The sequence below is a fragment of the Benincasa hispida genome, chromosome 1 (genome assembly GCF_027475165.1).
Source record: "Benincasa hispida cultivar pf3 chromosome 1, pf3_genome.v1.1, whole genome shotgun sequence".
NCBI classification, from domain to species: Eukaryota; Viridiplantae; Streptophyta; class Magnoliopsida; order Cucurbitales; family Cucurbitaceae; genus Benincasa; species Benincasa hispida.
Window position 1 is genome coordinate 7,602,355 of NC_143478.1, and position 21,906 is coordinate 7,624,260.

Consider the following 21,906-nt stretch of genomic DNA (forward strand, 5'->3'; position numbering starts at 1 on the left):
TCTTCTAGATAAACTGTTCAAATAATTTAAACCGTTCATTTCAAGTTTTTGAAAATTTAGTCTTTTAGCCCTCCAAATTCAGTTTTCATCTAAAGTGATATAATTTCAATAAATTTTAAAAAATTAGTCTTTCAGAATTAATTTTCATCTAAATTGATGAAATAATAATAACAATAATTTTGTTAGAAGAAAAAAAAAAAATACTATTTGAATATATTTTCAAAACTTATAAAGAGAAGGTTAATGGAGACTACTTTTCATGAAATTTTTTCTTTTAACTTTAGTGACATCAATTAAAATGATAGAGTCAAAATAAAATCAAACTCAAAATATGTGGATCAAAATATAATTTTAAATCTAAAATTAATAAATTAAATTACAAATTTGATCCTTGTAACTCCAAGGAAGATAGAATTAAGCCCTTTGTCATTTTAAAAGTTCTTGATTATAATGTTATAAAAATAGCTGGACCAATTCCGATTTTTTAACCATAAAACTAAATTCTAATATTTTTCAAATTATAGGATCAAATTATTAATTTGATAAAAGTACTGAAGTAGTATTAATATTACTTTAATTTTAATTTTCTCTTCTTCAATTTATTGTCATTTTCCGCTTCTAGAAATACATGCTTTTTCTAATTCAAAGTCAACGAAGTCTTCAGGTCAACTATTCCACTTAAACACGACTTTTCAAATGACCAAAACTGTAGTTAAAAAATAAATACCGAGAGGGATCCCATCTCATCTCATTATCATCTTGTAGCTCACAACAATGGCGGAAAACAAAGATCTTCACGTTGTCGTATTTCCATGGTCGGCCTTCGGCCATTTAATTCCCCATTTTCAACTCTCCATAGCTTTAGCCAAAGCCGGCGTCCATGTCTCCTTCATCTCAACCCCCAAAAATCTACAAAGACTTCCCCCAATTCCTCCATCTCTCTCCCCCTTCATAACTCCGGTCCCGATTCCACTCCCCAAACTCCCCGGCGACCCCTTGCCGGAAGGTGCAGAGGCCACCGTCGATATTCCCTTCGACAAAATCCCCTTTCTCAAACTAGCCCTAGATCTCGCCGAGCCGCCGTTTCGGAAGTTCATCGCCGATCATCCACATCCGCCGGATTGGTTCATCGTCGATTTCAACGCTACTTGGGTCTGCGACATTTCTCAAGAGTTTCGAATTCCGATCGTCTTCTTTCGCGTTCTCACCCCTGGATTTCTTGCTTTTTTCACCCATGTTCTTGGGACTGGTCTGCCTCTGTCGGAGATTGAAAGCCTGACGTCGCCGCCTCCAATTGACGGTTCCATGGTGGCGTACCGGCGGCATGAAGCGGCCAAAATTCGTGCTGGATTTTTTGAGAAGAATGATTCTGGAATGAGCGATCTGGATAGGGTAACGAAGATTATTTCCGCTTGTCGAGCAATTGCAGTTCGTAGTTGTTACGAATTTGACGTTGATTATTTGAAGTTGTACTCGAATAATTGTGGAAAGAAAGTGATTCCTATAGGGCTTCTTCCACCACAAAAATCTCAAAAAACAGAGTTCAAGGCCGATTCGCCATGGAAATCGACCTTCCAGTGGCTCGATCAACAAAACCCCCAATCGGTGGTGTTCGTTGGATTCGGAAGCGAGTGCAAGCTCACGAAGGATCAAATTTACGAGATTGCGCGTGGAGTGGAGCTGTCGGAGCTGCCATTTTTGTGGGCTCTGAGAAAACCGGACTGGGCAGAGGACTCCGACGCGCTTCCGGTCGGGTTCCGTGATCGAATGGTGGAGAGAGGGATAGTGAGTATGGGGTGGGCGCCGCAGATGGAGATTTTGGGGCATCCGGCGATCGGAGGGAGTCTGTTTCACGGAGGGTGGGGATCCGCTATTGAAGCTCTGCAATTTGGGCATTGTCTTGTTCTATTGCCGTTCATCGTGGATCAGCCGCTGAATGCGAGGCTTTTGGTGGAGAAGGGTTTTGCAGTTGAAGTTGAAAGAAAGGAAGAGGATGGGTCATTTAGTGGAGAAGCCATAGCCAAAGCTTTGAGAGACGCTATGATTTCAGAAGAAGGGGAGAAGATTAGGAAGCAAGCTAAAGAAGCTGCCGCCATTTTTGGGGACAACAAACTTCATCAACGATACATCGAGGAATTTGTACAATTCCTCCAAAATGGAGATTCAAATTAGTAGCTTTCTAATATATATATATATATATTTAATAAGTTGGTTAAAGGGTGATATATAGCAAAATTGTTATATCTGACTACAAGAACGTCAAAATATTAATTTAGTCGCAAAATGGCAAACACTTGACTTGTGCGTGGGACTCAATTTTCGTATTCCCTCTCTTTGAAATATGGTTAGTTGTTTTCTAGATGTATAAATACCTCGATGTTTACATTTTTTTTCTTATAAATATTACGTTTTTTTATCTTAAAAAATACATTTTTTTTAGTATTTATGGTTTTATTATTATATAATATCGTTTTGAAAAGATTTTTAAAGATGACGATCTTTTCAATAATTAGTGGAACTTTATGATGTTAAGAGTAATGGTTTTGTACTTATCCATTTGGAACTAGGGCCAGATGGGGGAGGGGGCATTCCCATCCCCGTCTCCGGGGGGTAATTTACCCTCTCTCCACCCCCATCCCCACCAAGGGCAACGATTTTCTGTTGGGAAAATGAAATTCCCTACGAGGATTCGTTTAAATTGTTATATCTTTTTGTTTAGAGTCTGTATTTGGTCTGGCTCGATTTTTTTTTTTTTACTTTTTTTTTCAATTTTAAAAAAGTTTTAACAAAAAAAAAAAAAAAATCCTTTTATAACATCTCGATTTATTTTAGACTACTTGGATAAATCAGAATTTGAGATTTAAGTATTTGGCTAAGTTAAATTCAATTAAAATATTTGGAATTCATTGAGTTTTAACTTGGCTTGCAATTGGAGATTTGATTATTTTATTGAGATAATTCAATTTGATTTTGGTGGAAGATTCAAAATATTTGGAAAAGATGTGAGCTATTAAATTTGAATTTATCTGGGATGAGGTTTTATTGGGTTTTATTTGGATGAGAATTAAGGATAGATTTTTTTTTTCCTTTTTGGACTTCATAAAAGAAGGTGGAATTTGGAATTTAAAAGGGAAAAGGAAAGAGGTTTAAATATTATATATTGGCACAAGTAGGAAGAAAAAAAAAAGAAAGAAAAAGGAAAAATTCAAAACTTCTTCATTCGCGTGAAGCCCCCTCCCCTTGAAGGAAACCCTTGTCGCTACTGCTCACACTCAAACCAGAGTTGCTGTCACTTAGGAGCTCATTACCGCTACTCACACTCAAGCCGAAGTCGTCGCCATCTGGGAGCTCGCCAGTCGCACGCCGTTGGTCGAGTTTCTTCAAGATGCGTTGCTATCGGAGTCCTCAGCTTCATCGTTAGTCATCAGCTCGTTGAGCGTTGCTGTCGCACGCCGTTGGAGTCCCCAACTTCACGGTGCGTTTCTTGCTCGGATCTGAGTGCCTCGGCCCAACACGCCACTGTCAGCCGTTTCTATTCTCTGTTTTCATCCGTCTGCACTGGTCTGGGTTTTCGAATCGCCAGTTTTGGTCCGTGTTTTTTGACCAGCCTTCGTTTCATGGATTTTAGATCGAGGATTTTGGATACTTAAGTAAGTTGTCCAACACCTTAAGCGTGAATTTGATTGTCATTGGTGATTGATTTCTTGAATTACTCTTGGACTCGTGACTTGAGGTAAGTGGTACTATTATCGGTGCCTTCGTGCCAGGCAGCCTAGATTAGATTTATAAAGTTAATTAATGGATTTTAGAAACATGATGTTGTCTTTGTGATACACTTGTTACATGACAGTTATGAGTATAATGAGCATGTTTGAACTTCCATGTTATGCTATAATCTGTGCAGCGGGAACAATACTGAAATTATGTATGTGATGCATTATTAGACCAATAGGGCAGTTTACCGTCTCACCTTGATGCATGTTTTATTTCAAGGGACCGACGAGTCTAGTTTCATGTCTTGATGGTGTGCCTTTAGGCCACTAGACATGCGTGAGCTGAAGGGTTCATTTGCATGATACAATTTTGTGTACCACCAAGTTCACTTTTATATATATTTCTATGTGTTGACGGTTTGCCATCAGGCCACTAGACATGCGAGTCAAGACAAGACAATATATCCTTTGGTTGTTTTTTTTTTTGAAAACAGTTATAGTTGTTTGAACCACGGGCCCAAACATATTTTGCTTGTGGATGCATAGCCTTATCCCGGTAATGGGATCACTTACTGAGTATTTAATACTCATCCTTTATCTTTATATGTTTTTCAAGTAAGAGCAAGGATACTCGGGCGACTGGTAAGAGGAACCCGTGACAGTACCAACGGAATTAGAAACACTTCCACATTTGAGCTTATATGTCCTCTCATGTTTATATATATATATATATATATATATATATATATATAGTTTTCTTTACCCAAACCTTCCTTGACTGGGTCTAGGGGTTAGAGATTTCTTTTTTAGTTAATATTTTTCCTCCGCTTTTTAATTAAATTTTGTATTTTCATGTTAAAGGGTGCCCAGGTTCAAATGATTTGACATCTTGAGTTAAAGTCCAAATAGTTTCTTTATACACTTAAGCAGTCCAAAACTCTATTATTTTATTTTATTTTGTTTATTTCTTTTTCCTCAATGTGAACATTTATGCATAAATACAGTAACGATCTCCTTTTTAGTTGTCCTAAGAAGTCGGGTTGTTACAATTGGTATCAGAGCCGATGTTTTGGGTTCTGTAGATTGACTTACTATGTAAGTTCAGGTTGTTTCTTTTGGCCTATAACGGGTTCTTCGTCATCGCTAGGTATGTCTCTTATGAAAAGTATTTAGGGTAATATGCACCCAAATATGTAGCACTTATGATTGCATTTGATGTGTTTTACTTGTAAGGAAAGTTGTTAAAAGGTGTTGGGGATGATGCCCTAAAGTCTCGTGTCCTGTAGTTTGTACGAACGCTTGTGATGTATAATATATGATATTTTCTTCACTAATTGACTTTGCACATTGGATGTTTTATTTGCTTTACCATAAACCAATAAACTAAAATCCCTGGTTGTCGTTATGTAACTTAAGCATATATGTGGTGACATACAAGTGGATCATGTCTTAAGTGACAACCAAAATGGTTTGTAGTATATGGATATAAGAGGGAAACCTTATCCTGGTAATGCTACGGATGCAACCCGCTTTGTAGAATAGTTACAAGTATGGTGACTTGCTACAGATGGTTTGATCTTGATCATTCGTGTGGGGACATGTGAGCGGGGGCGTCCTATACAAAGAGTTTGTATAAGACCTGACCATGAAGTGTTAACATCTTGTTATATAACGCCATTCATGACAGAGACTTCACTTCACTTGGATGACCATAGGTAACATGACCTCAATTCTGAGTGAGTTGGGAACTTCTGCCATTGAGGGTAGTCCTTTGATTTGCATAGGTGCGAGTGGCCAGGACACCGACTCAAACCTACCACTTTGGGGATTTGTCTGATTTGGGAGCTGGGAACTCAGCTATACAAAATGGAGTTCACTCTTTCCCCAAAGCAAGGGTAAGTAAATAGATTACTCCCTTAAGGCCTAATCCGGGGGCTTGAACGATGTGGCGCCACACATCTTCTCATGGCTCGAGAGGTGTTCACACATAGTAGGACTATGTTGTATTGTTCATTAGAGGGATCAATGATACTTAAGGAGTAAGATGTAACTATAGGGGCAAAACGGTAAATTGGCCCAACTATACTTATGAGCATCTGTGAAGGGTTATTGTACTGATGCTTGGTTATATCCGATGGACACAGAAATATATCTGTGGTAAGAAAAGTGCAACTGTCGGTCTTTAGTGGAATGCATGACAGTTAACGGATGGTGGATCTCGTGGCTAAAGAGTTTAGTCAGCTATTCACGTACCGTTGGAGCTTCGAGCCATAGGTCCATAAGGTCCCCTTGGTAGTTTAGATTCAAGTTGAGAATCAGTTTTTGGGTCAGTTTGAAATGTTCAAATTGACAAGAGGGAGTTCGATTATATATAATATGATTGAACTAGTTAATTATATATGATATGATTGACTTTGTGTATAAGATACATTAATTGGAGGAAATTAGATATAAATATGATTTATATCAAGTAGAGGAGAAAACACTATGGTTAATATATAATATTAAACTATAGGTTAATGAATATAATATGATTATATTTATTATTTATTAATTTGGAAATTATGGGATAATTGACCGCCGTTTTTTCCGTAATTGTGCGTTAGTGGGAAGTTCTATTCGGTTTTTATAACTAAAGAATAGAATGAAATTTGTTTTCATTTTGCAGAGATATCGAAAGAACATAGTTAATTGTTCACGGTGTATTTGCTTTCTATCGCTTAGTAAATCAGAGCCTATACGATTGCTTACTTTTACTATACGATCGCTTACACGCGCGCGCATCTACTAAACGATCGCTTACCTTTTCCTAAATGATCGCTTAGCGTCGAGCTTTTACTAAACGATCATATAGACGATTGCCTACCTTTTCCTACACGATCGTGTACTTCCCCTAAACGATCAAGCATTTTGTCTATACGATAGACTCGCCTTTCTCCCACTTGCTTGATCGTTGTATACGATCTCTTTTCCTCCTCTCCTCTACCAAATTCAAACAGAGTCCACTCTTTGGATTCTCACTCCGAGAATACTAAAGGTTCCAAGTGGTGGTATCGTCCCTTATCTTCGTCTGTTCGTGTGGAGTCCGTTCGTGGTAGATGATTGGGTCTTGCTGAACAATAGCCTGACGTTCTAGCAAGAGCGAGAGCTTTCATTCGTCGCAGAGTGAGATTTGCCGAGAAGAAGATAGTCTTCAACTGGTAAGTTTACTTGTTCTCTTGTTTATTTTATCTCTAAGCATGCTGGTAATTTAGTAGTTTGATGCATATCTGTTTAATTGAATGTAAATGTGGAAATTATATCACAATGGTTTTGGAAAGATCCGCTTCCGCTCAGAGGTACTCTTGTATAAGAGTTCTTTCAAAAGGTTGGTTGGGAACAATTTCTAGGAAATGGTACGCGTTAGGGGGAGAGGCAGTCATAAGGTTACCAGAAGGGGGCACTTCTTGAAGGGTAGAATCCAACAGTTTAGGATCAAGATCCTCATGATGAGGATCCACAAATTCAAGATCCATAAGTACAGGAACCTCCAGTACCAGAAAATCCTTCGCCGCCTAGGGACGTCTCAGGGTCAGGGTGGCAGCGAACCTAGACACGAAGTCAAGCCCAGCACACAACCACACCACCGTAGACGTAGGCCCCCTCAGTCATCCCATTAGAGTTCACCAATTGGGCAACCGCCATTGGGGAAGCAGTCACATCAACTATGCTGAGGTGAAGAACATGCTGGATGAACGAATGGCCCAGTTTTCCCAGTCCCAACAGTTACCACCGCCACAAGTCCAGACTCAGAACATGACTCAAAATCAAAGCATGTTGGACCTTTCAGTGGAGACCAAGCATTTGCGAGATTTCAGGTTATACAATCCCAACACCTTCAATGGGTCACTAAAAGACTATACCAATGCAGAATTATGGATATCAATGATTCAAACGATTTTTCATTATATGAAATGCCCAGAAGATCAGAAATTGCAATGTGTCGTCTTCATGCTCACTGATAAAGCACAAATTTGGTGGCAGTCGGCAGAAAGGATGTTAGATGTGAGGGGAGAACTGGTGACATGGAAACAGTTTGAAGATCACTTTTATGCGAAGTACTTGTCTGCCAATTTGAGGTACAATAAGCAGAAGGAGTTCTTGGAGCTGAGGCAGGGGCACAAGTCGGTGGAGGAGTATGACCAGGAGTTTGACACCCTATCCTGTTTCGCCTCAGAATTGGTTGCTACAGAGGCTATGACAGTAGAGAGGTTCGTTCAAGGCCTAAATGAAAGTATACGAGGTATCGTGCGAGCTTTCAAACCAACCATTCATGCTGAAGCACTTCGCTTGGCAACTAAGGTGGACCCATAGTCAGAGGACGAGCACTCGGGTCAGAAGAGAAAGGCAGATCAAAAGGCTTTCGAGCCTCATCCCCATCAGAAGAGTCAAAGCTCAGACAGACCGCTTCGACACTTTAAGCAACAGGCTACCAAGGAGGGTATGGTAGAAAGAAGTCGGCCAGTGTTTAACTCGTGCGGGAGACGTCACTGGGGACGATGTTTGGTGGGCACTGGGGTCTGTTTTCATTGTAAACAGAAGGGGCACTCGATTGATAGATGCCCTAACAGAAACACGTCAGGTTATGAGAACCAGTCTCTAGGCCATGAACAGAGAATTCGAATAGACCTCAGCAACAACAAGATTGTGTTTACTCAACCACCCGACATGAGGCTGAGAAAGCAGGCACTGTTGTGACAGGTACGCTCCTAATCTTGGGACACTTTACGTTGGTATTGTTTGATTATGGTTCATCCCAATTGTTTATATCGTCAATATTTGTTAAGCATGCCATGTTAGAATTAGAGCCCTTGCGCTATGTGTTTTTGGTATCCACTTTATCTAGAGAAATTATGTTAGCAAAGGAGAAGATAAAAGCATGTCAGATTGAAGTAGCGAGTCGTACCCTGGATGTGACTTTCATAGTCTTGGACATGCGGGATTTTGATGTGATTTTGGGCATGGATTAGATAGCTGCTAATCATGCTAGTATAAATTATTCTCGCAAGGAGGTAATTTTTAACCCTCCCACGGGAGCTAGTTTTAAATTTAAAGAGGCGAGGACCATGGTCCTTCCAGAAGTAATTTCTGCCATGAAAGCTAAGATGTTGCTTAACCGGGGTACCTGGAGCATCTTGGCTAGTGTTGTTGACACTAGAGAGCCTGAGGTCTCCTTAACTTCGGAGTCAGTAGTAAGAGACGACTCGGATGTCTTTCCAAAAGATCTTCCAGGTCTATCGCCGCATCGGGAGATAAGACTTTGCTATCGAGTTGGAGCCAGACACAACTCCTATCTCGAAAGCTTCGTACAGAATGGCTCCAAGAGAACTGAAGGAGCTTAAGTTTCAGATGCAAGAGTTGTTGGATAATGGTTTCATTCGCCCTAGTGTGTCATCGTGGGGTGCACCAATGCTTTTTCTGAAAAAGAAAGATGGGTCATTGCGTCTTTGCATTGACTACAGAGAATTAAATAAGGTGACTATAAAAAATAAGTATCCGCTTCCCAAGATTGGTGACTTGTTCGATTAGTCGCAAGGAGCTACAATATTTTCCAAGATTGACCTTAGGTCAGGTTACCACCAGTTGAGAATAAAGGACACAGCCTTTCGTTTGAGGTATGAGCATTACGAGTTCATCGTGATGTCGTTTTGTTTGACGAATTCTCCTGCAGTATTTATAGACTTGATGAATAGGGTGTTCAAGGAATTCCTTGACACCTTTGTGATAGTTTTCATAGATGATATTCTGGTTTATTCCAAGATAGATACATAACACGAGGTGCATTTGCGAAGGGTTTTAGAGACTTTGAGGGTGCACAGGTTATATGCCAAGTTTTCCAAATGTGAGTTTTGGTGTAGGCAGGTGTCCTTTCTAGGGCATGTGGTATTAAAGAAAGGTGTATCTGTTGACCCTGCAAAAATTGAGATAGTCACGAGCTGGCCTCGCCCTACTACAGCCGGTGAGGTGCATAGTTTCTTACGTTGGCAGTCTACTATCGTCATTTTGTGAAGAACTTTTCCTGCATAGCCACCCCTCTGACCCAGTTGACCCAAAAAGGAGTTTCCTTTGTTTGGAGTAAGGCTTGTGAGGATAGTTTTCAGGATCTCAAGGAAAAGTTGGTTACTGCCTCAATTCTCAGTGTACTAGATGGAACGGGTGGTTTTTTTATTTACAGTGACGCCTCCAAGAGAGGTTTGGGGTGCGTACTGATGCAACAAGGTAAGGTAGTAGCTTATCCCTCTCGTCAGTTAAAGAACCATAAACGGAACTATCCCACACATGATTTGGAATTGGCAGCCATGGTTTTTGCATTAAAAATTTGGAGGCACTACTTGTATGGCGAAAAGATACAGATTTTCACCGACCACAAGTGTTTAAAATACTTCTTCACTTAGAAGGAGTTAAACATGAGGTAGTGTAGGTGGTTGGAGTTGGTGAAGGACTATGATTGTGAGATTCTGTACCACCCAGGGAAGGCAAACATAGTGGCAGATGCTCTAAGTAGGAAGGTAACCCATTCAACAGCCTTTATCATGAGATATACTCAGTTATGCAAGGACTTAGAGCGGAACGAGATTGTAGTGGTGGTGGGGGAGTTCTTTGCACAGTTGGCACAATTATCAGTACAATCGAGTTTGAGACAGAGAATTATTAATGCTCAGTAGAGTGATCTTTACCTGGTTAAAATAGTGTGATAGGTGAAGTTAGGGCAGGGTGGTGAGTTCTCTGTGTTCATAGATAATGGTCTTACCTTTTGGAGACGCTTATGCGTACCAGCAGATGATGACCTCAAGAACGATATGTTATTGGAGGCTCATAACTCCCCATTTTTGATACATCCTGGTAGTACCAAAATGTACCAGGACCTAAAACATTGTTACTAGTGGAAAGACATGAAAAGGGAGTTAACAGAGTTTGTCAGTAACTGTTTAGTGTGTCAACAGGTGAAGACCCCAAGGCAGAAGCCAACAGGCTTGTTGCAACCTTTGAGCGTACCAGAATGGAAGTGGGAGAATGTCTCGATGGATTTCATTGTGGGGTTGCTGCGAACCGTGAAGGGTTTTACAGTAATTTGGGTTATAGTGAACAGACTCACCAAGCTAGCACATTTTATTCCAGGAAAGCCACATATTCAGTGAATAGGTGGGCATAGTTGTATATGAAAGAGATGGTGAGGTTGCACGGGGTGTCGGTGTCCATTGTGTCTGATAGAGACCCTCGATTTACCTTCAGATTTTGGAAGAGCCTTCAGGCAGCGTTGGGCACTTGTTTGGATTTCAGTATGACTTTTCACCCACAAACTGATGGTCAGACAGAACGTTTAAACTAGACACTGGAGGATATGTTATGTGCTTGTGCATTAGAGTTTTTAAGGAGTTGGGACTCACACCTGCATTTGATAGAGTTTGCATATAATAATAGTTATTAGGCAACCATTGGTATGTCACCGTTTGAGGCCCTTATGGGAAGAGTTGTAGGTCACCTGTATGCTGGGATGAGGTTGGTGAATGGAAGTTGCTAAGACCTGAGCTAGTACAACCACGAATGAGGCGATACAGAAGATTAAGGCCCAAATGTTGATGGCTCAAAGTAGGAAGAAGAGTTACGTTGATGTTAGGCGTAAAAATATGGAGTTTGAGATAGGTGATAAAGTATTTCTGAAAGTGGCACATATGAAGGGGGTGTTGAGATTTGGCAAGAAGGGTAAGTTGAACCCTTAGTTCATAGGGCCATTTGAGATCCTGGAGTGGATTGGTCCTGTAGCTTACCGACTGGCCATGCCATCGTCTCTTTCGAAAATTCAAATATGTTTTTCATGTTTCCATGTTGAGGATGTACGTAGCAGACTCATCGCATGTTGTCGATTATGAGCCTTTGCATTTGAATGAGAACCTGAGCTATGAAGAGAAGCTTATTCAAATCCTGGCCAGGGAAGTGAAAGTTTTACACAATAAGGAGATAGCATTGGTGAAGGTCCTTTGGTGGAATCATCAGTTTGAGGAAGCAAGTGGGAGCATGAGGATGACATGAGGGCGCATTATCCTGAGCTTTTTCAAGATTAAGACTTTCGAGGACAAAAGTTTCTTAAGGGAGATAGAATGTAACACCCCAATTTATTTTGTAATTAAGCTTTAATTTATGTTGGACTACTTGGATAAATAAGAATTTGAGATTTAAGTATTTAGCTAAGTTAAATTCAATTTAATTATTTTGAATTAAATGGGTTTTAATTTGGCTTGAAATTGGAGATTTGATTATTTGATTGAGATAATTCAATTTTATTTTAGTGGAAGATTTAAAATATTTTGGAAAAGATGTGAGCTATTAAATTTGAATTTATTTGGGAAGAGGTTTTACTGGGTTTTATTTGGATAAGATTTAAGGATAGATTTTTTTTCTTTTTCTTTTGAACTTAATAAAAGAAGGTGGAATTTGGAATTTAAAAGAGAAAAAAAAAGAGGTTTAAATATTATATATTGGCATAAGTAGGAAGAAAAAAAAGAAAAAGGAAAACTAAAAACTTCTTCATTCGCGTGAAGCCCTCTCCCCCTGAAGGAAACCCTTGCCGCCACTGCTCACACTCAAGGCGGAGTCGCCGTCACTTGGGAGCTCGCCGCCATTGCTCACACTTAATCTGGAGTCGCCGCCACTTGGGAGCTTGCCAGCCGCACGCTGTTGGTCGAGTTTCTTCAAGACGCGTTGTTTTCGGAGTCCTCAGCTTCGCTGTTGGTCATTGGCATGTAAAGCGTTGTTGTCGGATGTCGTTGGAGTCCCTAGCTTTGCCGTACATTTCTTGCTCGGATCAGAGTGCCTCGACCCAGCGCGCCACCGTCAGCCATCTCTTTTCTTTGTTTTCGTTCGTCCATGCCGGTCTGGGTTTTCGAGCCGACACTTTTGGTTCATGTTTTTCGACCAGTCGTCGTTTCTTGGATTTTAGGTCGAGGATTTTGAATACTTAAGCAAGCTGTCCAATACCTTAAGCATGAATTTGGCTGTCGTTGGTGATTGATTTCTTGAATTACTTTTGAACTTGTGACTTGAGGTAAGTGGTACTATTATTGGTGCCTTTGTGCCAGACGACCTAGATTAGATTTATAAAGTAAATTAATGGACTTTAGAAGCATGGTGTTGTCTTTATGATACACTTGTTGCATGACAGTTATGAGTATTATGAACATGTTTGAACTTTCATGTTATGCTATGATCTGTGCAGTGGGAACAATACTGAAATTATGTATGTGATGCATAATTAGACCAATAGGGCAGTTTGTCGTTTCGCCTTGATGCATGTTTTATTTCAGGGGACCGACGAGTCTAGTTTCATGTCTTGACGATGTGCCTTCAGGCCACTAGACATGTGTGAGCCGACAGGTTCATTTGTATGTTACAATTTTGTGAACCAACAGGTTCACTTTCATGTATATTTCTATGTTTTGACGATGTGCCATTAGACCACTAGACATGCGAGTCAAGGGAAGACAACATGCCCTTTGGTTGTTTTTTTTTTTGGAAAACAGTTATAGTTATTTGAACCACGGGCCCAAACATTTTCTACTTGTGGATGTATACCCTTATCCTGGTGATGGGATCACTTACTGAGTATTTTATACTCATCCTTTATCTTTATATGTTTTTCAAGTAAGGGCAAGGATACTCAGGTGACTGATAAGAAGAATCTATGATAGTGCCAAAGGAACTAGGAACGCTTCCACATTTGAACTTATATGTCCTCTCATTTTTTTTTTAATATAATTTTCTTTACCCAAACCTTCCTTGATTAGGTCTTGGTGTTAGAGATTTCTTTTTCAGTTAATATTTTCCTCCGTTTTTTAATTAAAATTGTTATTTTCATGTTAAGGGGTACCTCGGTTCAAACGATTTGAAATCTTGAGTTAAAGTCCAAATAGTTTCTTTATACATTTAAGCAGTCCAAAACTCTATATTTTATTTTATTTCATTTATTTATTTTCCTCAATGTGAACATTTATGCATTGCATGCAGTAATGATACCCTTTTTAGTTGTCCTAAGAAGTTGGGTTGTTAAACCTTTAGTTTCCTTGGATAAAAAAAGGGGTAAAAATAAAAATATGTTGAAAATAAATAAAATATTAAAAAAAGGTAAAAAGGTTTTTAAAAAATAAATAAAATAAAAAAGGCTAAAAATCCTTGGTTTTCCTCTCCCCTTTTTCACAAGGGTTGGCAATGGGGTTGAGGCTGAGGGCATTTCCCATTCCCAATTGAAGGTAGAGATGGAGGTGGGGATTCCCCGTTGGAGAAAATGGGTCCCCGGCAAGGACCAATCTCTGATTCCACTAGTATCCCTCTTTTTGGTTGTTGGGTCTGGTCTTCTTCAAGCAAATAGTAGAGAAGATGAGTTTGAATTAGGAGGAATAGGAGAAAAGAAGATGGTGTTGAAATCCAAATCAAATCCATGTGATTTCAAATGTTTGAAAGAGGAAAATAACATAGATCTATGCATCATAAAACAAACATTAATAAAAAAACAAAACAAATAATGGCAAAATCATTGGCGGTAGTAGCAACTATGCCTGATGGTAGCAGCATCGACGTTGGTAGCTCCTGGTGAATGGTGGTGGTCGTTGGTGGTCTGTGGTGTGGAAGAGATGAGAAAGAGAATATGAGAATAATGAGATGGAAGAGATTAGGGTTTAGATTGAGGTTTGGGCTGGGTTAAGACTTGGGTAGTTGGGTAGATTGAAGAGATTAGCACTTTTATGGCAGAATAATATATATATATATATATATATATATATATATATATACACATGTATGTGTGTATATAGACACATGTGTGTGTATATATACATATGTATGTATATATATACATATATATATAATTTCTAGTTGGGGATGGGGTCGGAGTGGGGCCTGGGGCGGGATATCCTTCCCATCCTAGATTGAGGACCCTAGTTTGACTTATCGTTGATTAAATCAGAAATTCCTTGCCCCTCGGGATGAGGACCTAACTCCACAAAGATATTTGCCAACCCTACTTCTCACACCAACTTCCCTTTCTTATCCCTATCTTTCTTCCTAATACTCTTCAACCATAAGTTATTTTAAGCCATATTAATGGCTTATAAAAGTGTACAACATAGTGAGGAGGGGGAGGATGCATAATAAGTAGTAGAAAGGCATAAAGAGGAGGATATGAAATAATTAAATTCATTCCACTGATAAAAAAAAAAAAATAGAGTGGATATGAAATTCGTTAAATTCATTTTCCTCAAAATATTTTACATAATTTGATGGTCCTATACATGATCATTTTACAACTTGGTTAGAAATATTTGATTGGGCCTATACATGACCATAATTTGATGGTCCTATACAAAAGGAAAAATAGTTTTATTAGGGATTGGACCTTAATTGAAATACATAACTTATATTAAAATTAATACTTAAGATTATTTTGATTATTATCCCTTTCTTCAAAACGTCTTTTAAATAATTCTTTATTATTGTTGTTTAAAAAAAAATCCAGTCAAAATTTAAGATTAATCGTAAATAATCAATGAAATACTCACTTTTTTAATACTAAATTAAATAATACGTACCTACTTTTTTTCTAAAACATTTTCCCACTTTTTAATACTAAATTGAATAAAGTGTATCAATTGTACTATATTAAGAAGTTTCTCCATTTTTTCACTTTTAATGCTAATATTTTCATTCATTAAACTATACCTTAAATTGAATAAGGTGTGTCAGTTGTACTATATTAAGAAGCTTTTTTTTAACTCCCCCTGTCTCTTTCTTTATCTCTTTCTCGCTCTCTCTCGCTTTCTCTCTCTTTCTTTCTCGCTTTCTCGCTCTCTGTCTCTTTCTTTATCTCTTTCTCGCTCTTTCTCTCTCTCTTTCTCTCTTTCTTCCTCTCTCTCCCTCTCTCAACCCAATTCTTTCTTTCTCGCTCTCTTGTTCTCACTCTCTCTCGCTCTCACTCTCCCCCGGTCTCGATCTCTCTCTCGCATTCATTAGTTTTATCAATAAATTTCATAAGAAATCATAAGATACGTATGAAACTGATTCAAATAAATCCTATCTAGAAACATCATCCAATCGAGCCCAAACACAAGATATATTCAAACAGAACAGAGCATGATATAGAACGAATAAAAAGGAATAAGAATAAACAAATTGAACATGAAAAATAATTAACAAATTTCATAGAACGGGTCATGGTAACAGAGGACCATCGAATTGGCAAAAGATTGGTTTCAGGTTTTCATTGAAGCGGCAAGAGTGAAGAAAGGAAACCCTTCTCCATGGAATAACCAACGGAGAGGAATTGAAGTGATTTTAGAGGGTAAGAAAAAGAAAGAAGGAAAGAATCAACAGATCTGAGAATAAGAGAATGACCTCCCCTCACTAAACTCGAAATTGAACACCTACTGATCATGCATCGGATTGGAGAAAGGAAACCCTTCTCCATGGAAGAACCAACGCTGAAAAATGTTTGAGGAGAGAGAAATGAGAGAACCAAAATGTCAGACAGAGGGTGGGAAGACGAGTGATGTGGGAAGATGAGTTGCGATATCGGTGGGCAAAACCTAGCACTATGGGGATGTGGGGGATCGGATATGGGCAATTGGGATGTTGGTGGTCCAAACGGTGACATCTAAGTCACCCACATAATATGTCTTATCAACTTGGACCTTAAACGATCTCGAAAGGTTGAAGAAGAGGGAGAAGAAGAGGAAGAAATCGTGGGGAAAGAGAAAGAAAGAAAGAGAAAAGGGAAAAGGTAAAATTGGTAAAATTGGTGGCTCCCACCTATTTTTTTATTTTATTATTTTTCTTTTGTGAAATATTATGGCATATTTGATAGAGAATTTGAAAAGAGAAATTTGAAAACAAGGAATTTAATGAAAAAAAGTTGTATTTCATGTTTTCAAATTGGTAGCAGATTCAAAACAGGATTCTAATTTAAATATTTTTTAAAAATGTGATTGATATTATATTTATAAATCATAAAACTTGTTGAAGTTACATACTAAATATTAGTTTAACAATAAACTATTACTAATTTATTTATGAACGTGTTTTATGTTAAATTTTTTTGTATAATTATTATTTTGTCATATGATATAATTTATAATGCATTAATAAGACATTTTTTACTTTTCAAAAAATGAATTAAGTTTATAGTATGATATATTGTAGTTCTAAGTGTTTTTATCTTTGTTTAATATAATTATGTACTTTAAACTTCAAAATTCAAAACTAGATTCAACGAAAACATAAAAATGTTGTTTTCAGAATTTACACTCTTTGGATCACAGAATCCGAGAGCAGTTTTCAGAAACAAAATCCGAATTGTCTGCGAAATACATATTTGTTGAATTCAGTGAATATGAAAACATAAAATAGAATCTGGATTCTCTACCAAATAGGCCCTTACTTTCTCTCTCTTTTTCTTTCTTCTAAATTAGTTTTGAGTTCTAATTAATTTTCAATTTTGTTTTCTCATAAATTTTTAAATTAAATTTCATTAAAATTTTACAAATAAACTCTAATTTAATTTTTATGTTAGACTTCCTAAATAAAATTGAATTGGCTTTTAGGTTGGTCATTTTAATTCGTTTCAACACAAGTTTTTCAAATTTCATTTTAATTTCAATTGGGAGTTCTAAAAGAATTTCAATATCAATATGGTGTCCAATCCTTCAATTCGATTTAAATGATTTTATACTTGGTTTTAGTTCAAAGTTTTCCAATGAATTTCAAACTCATTCAAAATGTGAATTTTCTAAATAATAAAGTTTCAATTTCGTTTTCACCTCGATTTACAAAATGAAATTTGAGTTTCCTTTGAAATACTCCCACCACTCATAAGGATTAATTCATATTTTACTTCTAAAATGTGATTTGGTCACATGAGATATTTTTTTAAATATCATGTTAATCTTATGACGAAGTTGAAATTGTCAAATATCTAATATTCTTGAGGTAAATGATTTCTCTAATTAGAGAATTCAAATATAAAGATGATAATAAATTGATGGACATTTGTCCACCAACAAAATGTTAACTCTATTTTATTCTTAGAGTTAAAGTGTGATTTAGAGGGACATTGTTGAAATTAAATTGACATTTAGTTGTTAATTAAATGTTCATCCTTAAAATTGGATTTCTAAAGTAGACTAAATCAATGCTCCTCCTTAAAATTGGATTTCTAAAGTAGAATAAATTTTGTCAATGAATTTTAAATAAAATTGATTATAAGCAATAGCTGTTGGGTACTTAAGTTGATCGAAGAGAACACTTCTAGTTAGGAACTGCTTACTTAGTCATATTTTATTTCATTTCCGTTTTTTAATAAAATATTTTTTTTCCAAATAAAGACTAGCTTTAATAAAAATGAATTGGATAACAAAAAGTTAAAATGTTTTGAAGCGGGTGTTGTAGAGTGTTAATGTCTTCCATACACTCAACGACCCCCGAACAACCCCCCCCCACCTCGCTGTTGACGGGCAGAAATGTACGTTATTATAGACATTTTATTTAGAATTATGAGGGCTGTTAAGTAGAATATGCGGCAATTATACTAAGAATTCATGTGAAAACGAGCTTGCGTCGATCAACAATGAAGATCTCGACTAACCCAATATTATGCGTTATTTTGCGTCCAAATGTCTATTTTTTAGCTAACGCAGGAACCGATCGCATGCAGGAAATCTCTCCATCGTAGAGGCGATCGCATACGTTCGACGCATGGATGTTGTGGCCATTAACCATATGCATCTATCACATAGAAGTTGCAGCTACAGAATAATAACCATAATAGAAGGATGAACGCAAGGGTAGTGGAATGCGTTGATACTTCGGAAACCAAGCATGAACGCATACATCAGGAGTATCAAAAGGTGATGTTGACATTTCACCTATCATGCCGTTAGTAGTAGAGATTCAGAGTAGGTCCATCACGTTGTTAGCAGCAGAATTTCAGAGAAAGACCATTAATGCTGTAGGCGATTAAGCTCTATAAATAGAAGCCTTAGAGCATAACTTGAAAGAATCCAAGCTTCTGCCTTCGGGCAGATCCTTGTGATCCAAACGAGAGCGTGAGAAGATATTCTTGAGAGTTCTTCATTTCTCCTACTATTCCGAGTGATGACCAGAGCTTCGCCGGAGATAGATTTCGAGAGAGACTACTCCACTGCCCATCCATGGCACCATCGACAGCCTTGACACACATCTGATGGAAGCAAGATATTGCCTCCATCTGGCCCTCCATATCTCTTCTATCTCTGTATTGTATTACATTATGGCTTAAGAGATTAATACATTTTGTGATCAATGCATTTCTCTATTTCCTTCGGTTCCATCTTCATTTATCTCTTCTCATCATCCTTTACTTTCATTGCACAACTAAGTAAGACTGTTAGAGTATTGCATACTTAATAAGGCGGCATAGACATATGAAGCATGTAGCAAACCACCGAGAGGTGTGCTTGCACGAGTGTTGTGAGAAAATCCTATTTTCTTAGTGTGAGGTTATAGCAACGCTTGTCTATAAGCAGACGCAATGCTTGTCTATGAGTAGGATCAACAATAACTAACTGCCCAAGAGGGTAAATAGTTGAACGCATTAAACAAAGTAAGCAGTGTTCCTAGAGATAGGAATAATCTTATGTCAACCATGCTTTATGTGATTACCTTGTCTTATGAGCGCATCATTCATCATTTAGGCATACTTGAGAGAGTAGTCTAAAAACCAAACCTAGGCTTGAGAGAGTCAGATTGGATCACATAAGCAAGAATAGAAGCTTAGAGATAAAATCTGTTTACTATTACACAACGTATGCACCATACAGATAGGATATGAAAGTATGCGGTCACATCGCATGCGTCCAGAAGTAGGATGTGGTGGTATGCGGTCATCTTGTTTATGTGTGAGAGCACGTGAGCAGGAATAGAGACTTAGACATAAGTCCTCTCGACACTATCACATATACAACGCATGCGTCTTCGCCTAGTGTGTATAGCATAATCGCATAGCTTGCGCTAGCTGGGATTACCTTTGCGATCAAGCTTAGTGATGCGGTGAAGTCATCCCCGCCATTTTATCTATTTTCCCACGCATTTTAGTACGCGTTAATAGTTGTCGTGTCTCTAACTCTCATAGTCATACTTCCACTGCTTAATCTGTTAGTTAGGAGTAGGAGTAGTGCATAGCCCTTCAACCTCATCATTCTTATATTCTTCACCACAACACATTACTTCATAACATTTAGTACAAGTCCCTGAGTTCAATCTCAGATCACCCGAGAAACTTGCGATCTCGTTATACTTGACGAGAGAGCAAGAAAACTTGTGGCAGGAACGCATGGTCATTGCATACATTCTTAGATGCATATTGCATATCTGATGCATGACCAGCGACGCATGGAGAATGAACGATAAACGCATATTTATTTACTCCATTTTCCACGTATCACCTGCCCGAACCTAACTTTAGTTAAGTAGACTACAATTTTTTTCTTTTAAATAGGTAACCAATCACACCTAAAATGATTGCCGGTGACTCAAAATTTGAACAAAATTTTTAATCATCCCTACATCAAGAAAAAAAAGTATCTCCATAAATTCCAGGGAAGTAAAACTCAATTTGTAACGTGAATCTAAAATGTAGCTACGACCATTACACCATGAATTTTCTTCCAATACTATCAAACTTTGTAATCATATTTGAATTCATGTCTCTTACCTCCTCAAAGCTAGAATTCATCAATTAAAAAATAGCAAATTTCATCTTACAAATTTTTGGAGAAAAAAATTAGCAGTTGGATATTTGAATCTAAAAAATATTTCAGTCACGAAATGAAATATTTTTAGTTTCTAACATATCACTTTTGCTAACACTGAATCTTGATTCAAAGGCAAACACTTATACTTTGGCTCTCGTCATTTTAACAATAAAAAACAACCTTATACTTCAATGTAGTGATTAACACAAAATATGTCAAATTCCATTTAATACAACAATCAAGTGTCAACATTCTACCATCGTAAACATTTAACTGATGAGCGGTTTCCTCAAATTTCTCTTTCTTTGTTTTTTTTCTTTGTTTTGTCTTTGTTTTTTTGCGTATGTAACCATAAAAATACACTACCACAAACTTTTTCAATCCCATCTCTTATCACTGACATATTTCACAATTAAATTTAGAATATGAGCGTAACACCACATATGAAATAAACTCCCATAAAAAATTGAGTTTCCAAACAGACTATCAACAAACATATTAGTCATGGAGTCATTCATACTACAATTATCTACAGTTTTAGATGAAAATTTTCGATCATTATTCCTGTCTAACATACATTCTATTACTTTTTTCGTGAAGCGTCTCAGAAGTGTGTAGAAAAGGGGCATATATAAACCTAATATAACACATTTATGAATAACTAAAATCAATCAATGTACAAATAATTAGAAATGAAATATTCTAGAATGTTAGATAGATGTACTTGATTATTTTATTTTGCAAAACCCAACTATCATCAACAAAATGTGTTGTAATAGTCATTTAACCTTTTGTTTCGTGGTTGAAAGCCCACATGTCTGTTGTAAGGACAAGATTTCCATTGATCTCATTCAATAACGTTATGGTTTTCAACTTCATAGTCTTGTAAATTTTCAGGATTTCCTTCTTAATTGTTTTTCTTGACATCGTCTTAAATAATTGTTGAATGACATTATAAAATTCCCTAAAATCTTCATGTTCAATTATTAAGAGAGGATATTCATGTTTTATTATCATCCTAGCTAATGCTTTTTTACAGCTTCCTTGTAACGATCCAACTTTTCAACATTTACTAACAGGATGTGACTACATGCATGCATAGATCTTAGATAAAATTTTTAACTCTTTACTTAAAAAAAAAAAAAAAGGATTTCATGTGTCAAATAAAATTAATACCATTTCACTAAAACAACTTAAAATATTTGTTCGGGATCCCCCTAAAATATAAGTTTAAAATTGGAAAACATTTAAGAACATAACATAAAAAGTTCTAGAATTTCAAATATCAAGACTCGTTTCAAACATGAAAACACAGAAACATGAGAAGAAGCTTCTGTTCCAACCCAATGGCACGGTTACAGATTCTTCTTTTTATTCGCCAG

At 37.3% G+C, this 21,906-nt stretch overlaps 1 protein-coding gene and 1 pseudogene across 2 annotated transcripts; both read left to right on the forward strand.

Moving 5' to 3' along the window:
• The first annotated feature begins 703 nt into the window (after positions 1-703).
• On the forward strand, positions 704-3,129 carry LOC120068822 (putative UDP-rhamnose:rhamnosyltransferase 1 pseudogene; annotated as a pseudogene). Its single transcript, XR_016531597.1, has one exon. The product of XR_016531597.1 is annotated as a putative UDP-rhamnose:rhamnosyltransferase 1 pseudogene (transcript).
• A 4,322-nt stretch (positions 3,130-7,451) lies between these two features.
• On the forward strand, positions 7,452-8,450 carry LOC150038205 (uncharacterized). Its single transcript, XM_090312469.1, has 2 exons — positions 7,452-8,054; positions 8,136-8,450. The coding sequence occupies exons 1-2, from the start codon at positions 7,452-7,454 to the stop codon at positions 8,448-8,450; spliced, it is 918 nt and encodes a 305-aa protein (XP_090168595.1).
• The last annotated feature ends 13,456 nt before the right edge of the window (positions 8,451-21,906 follow it).

What these genes read in the sequence shown, in the direction of transcription:
- LOC150038205 (XM_090312469.1), top strand. Translation starts at nt 7,452, where the DNA reads ATGGCCCAGTTTTCCCAGTCCCAACAGTTACCACCGCCACAAGTCCAG. An exon ending in CACTTCGCTTGGCAACTAAG is followed by an intron (nt 8,055 to 8,135) that starts GTGGACCCATAG and finishes CATCCCCATCAG; the next exon opens with AAGAGTCAAAGCTCAGACAG.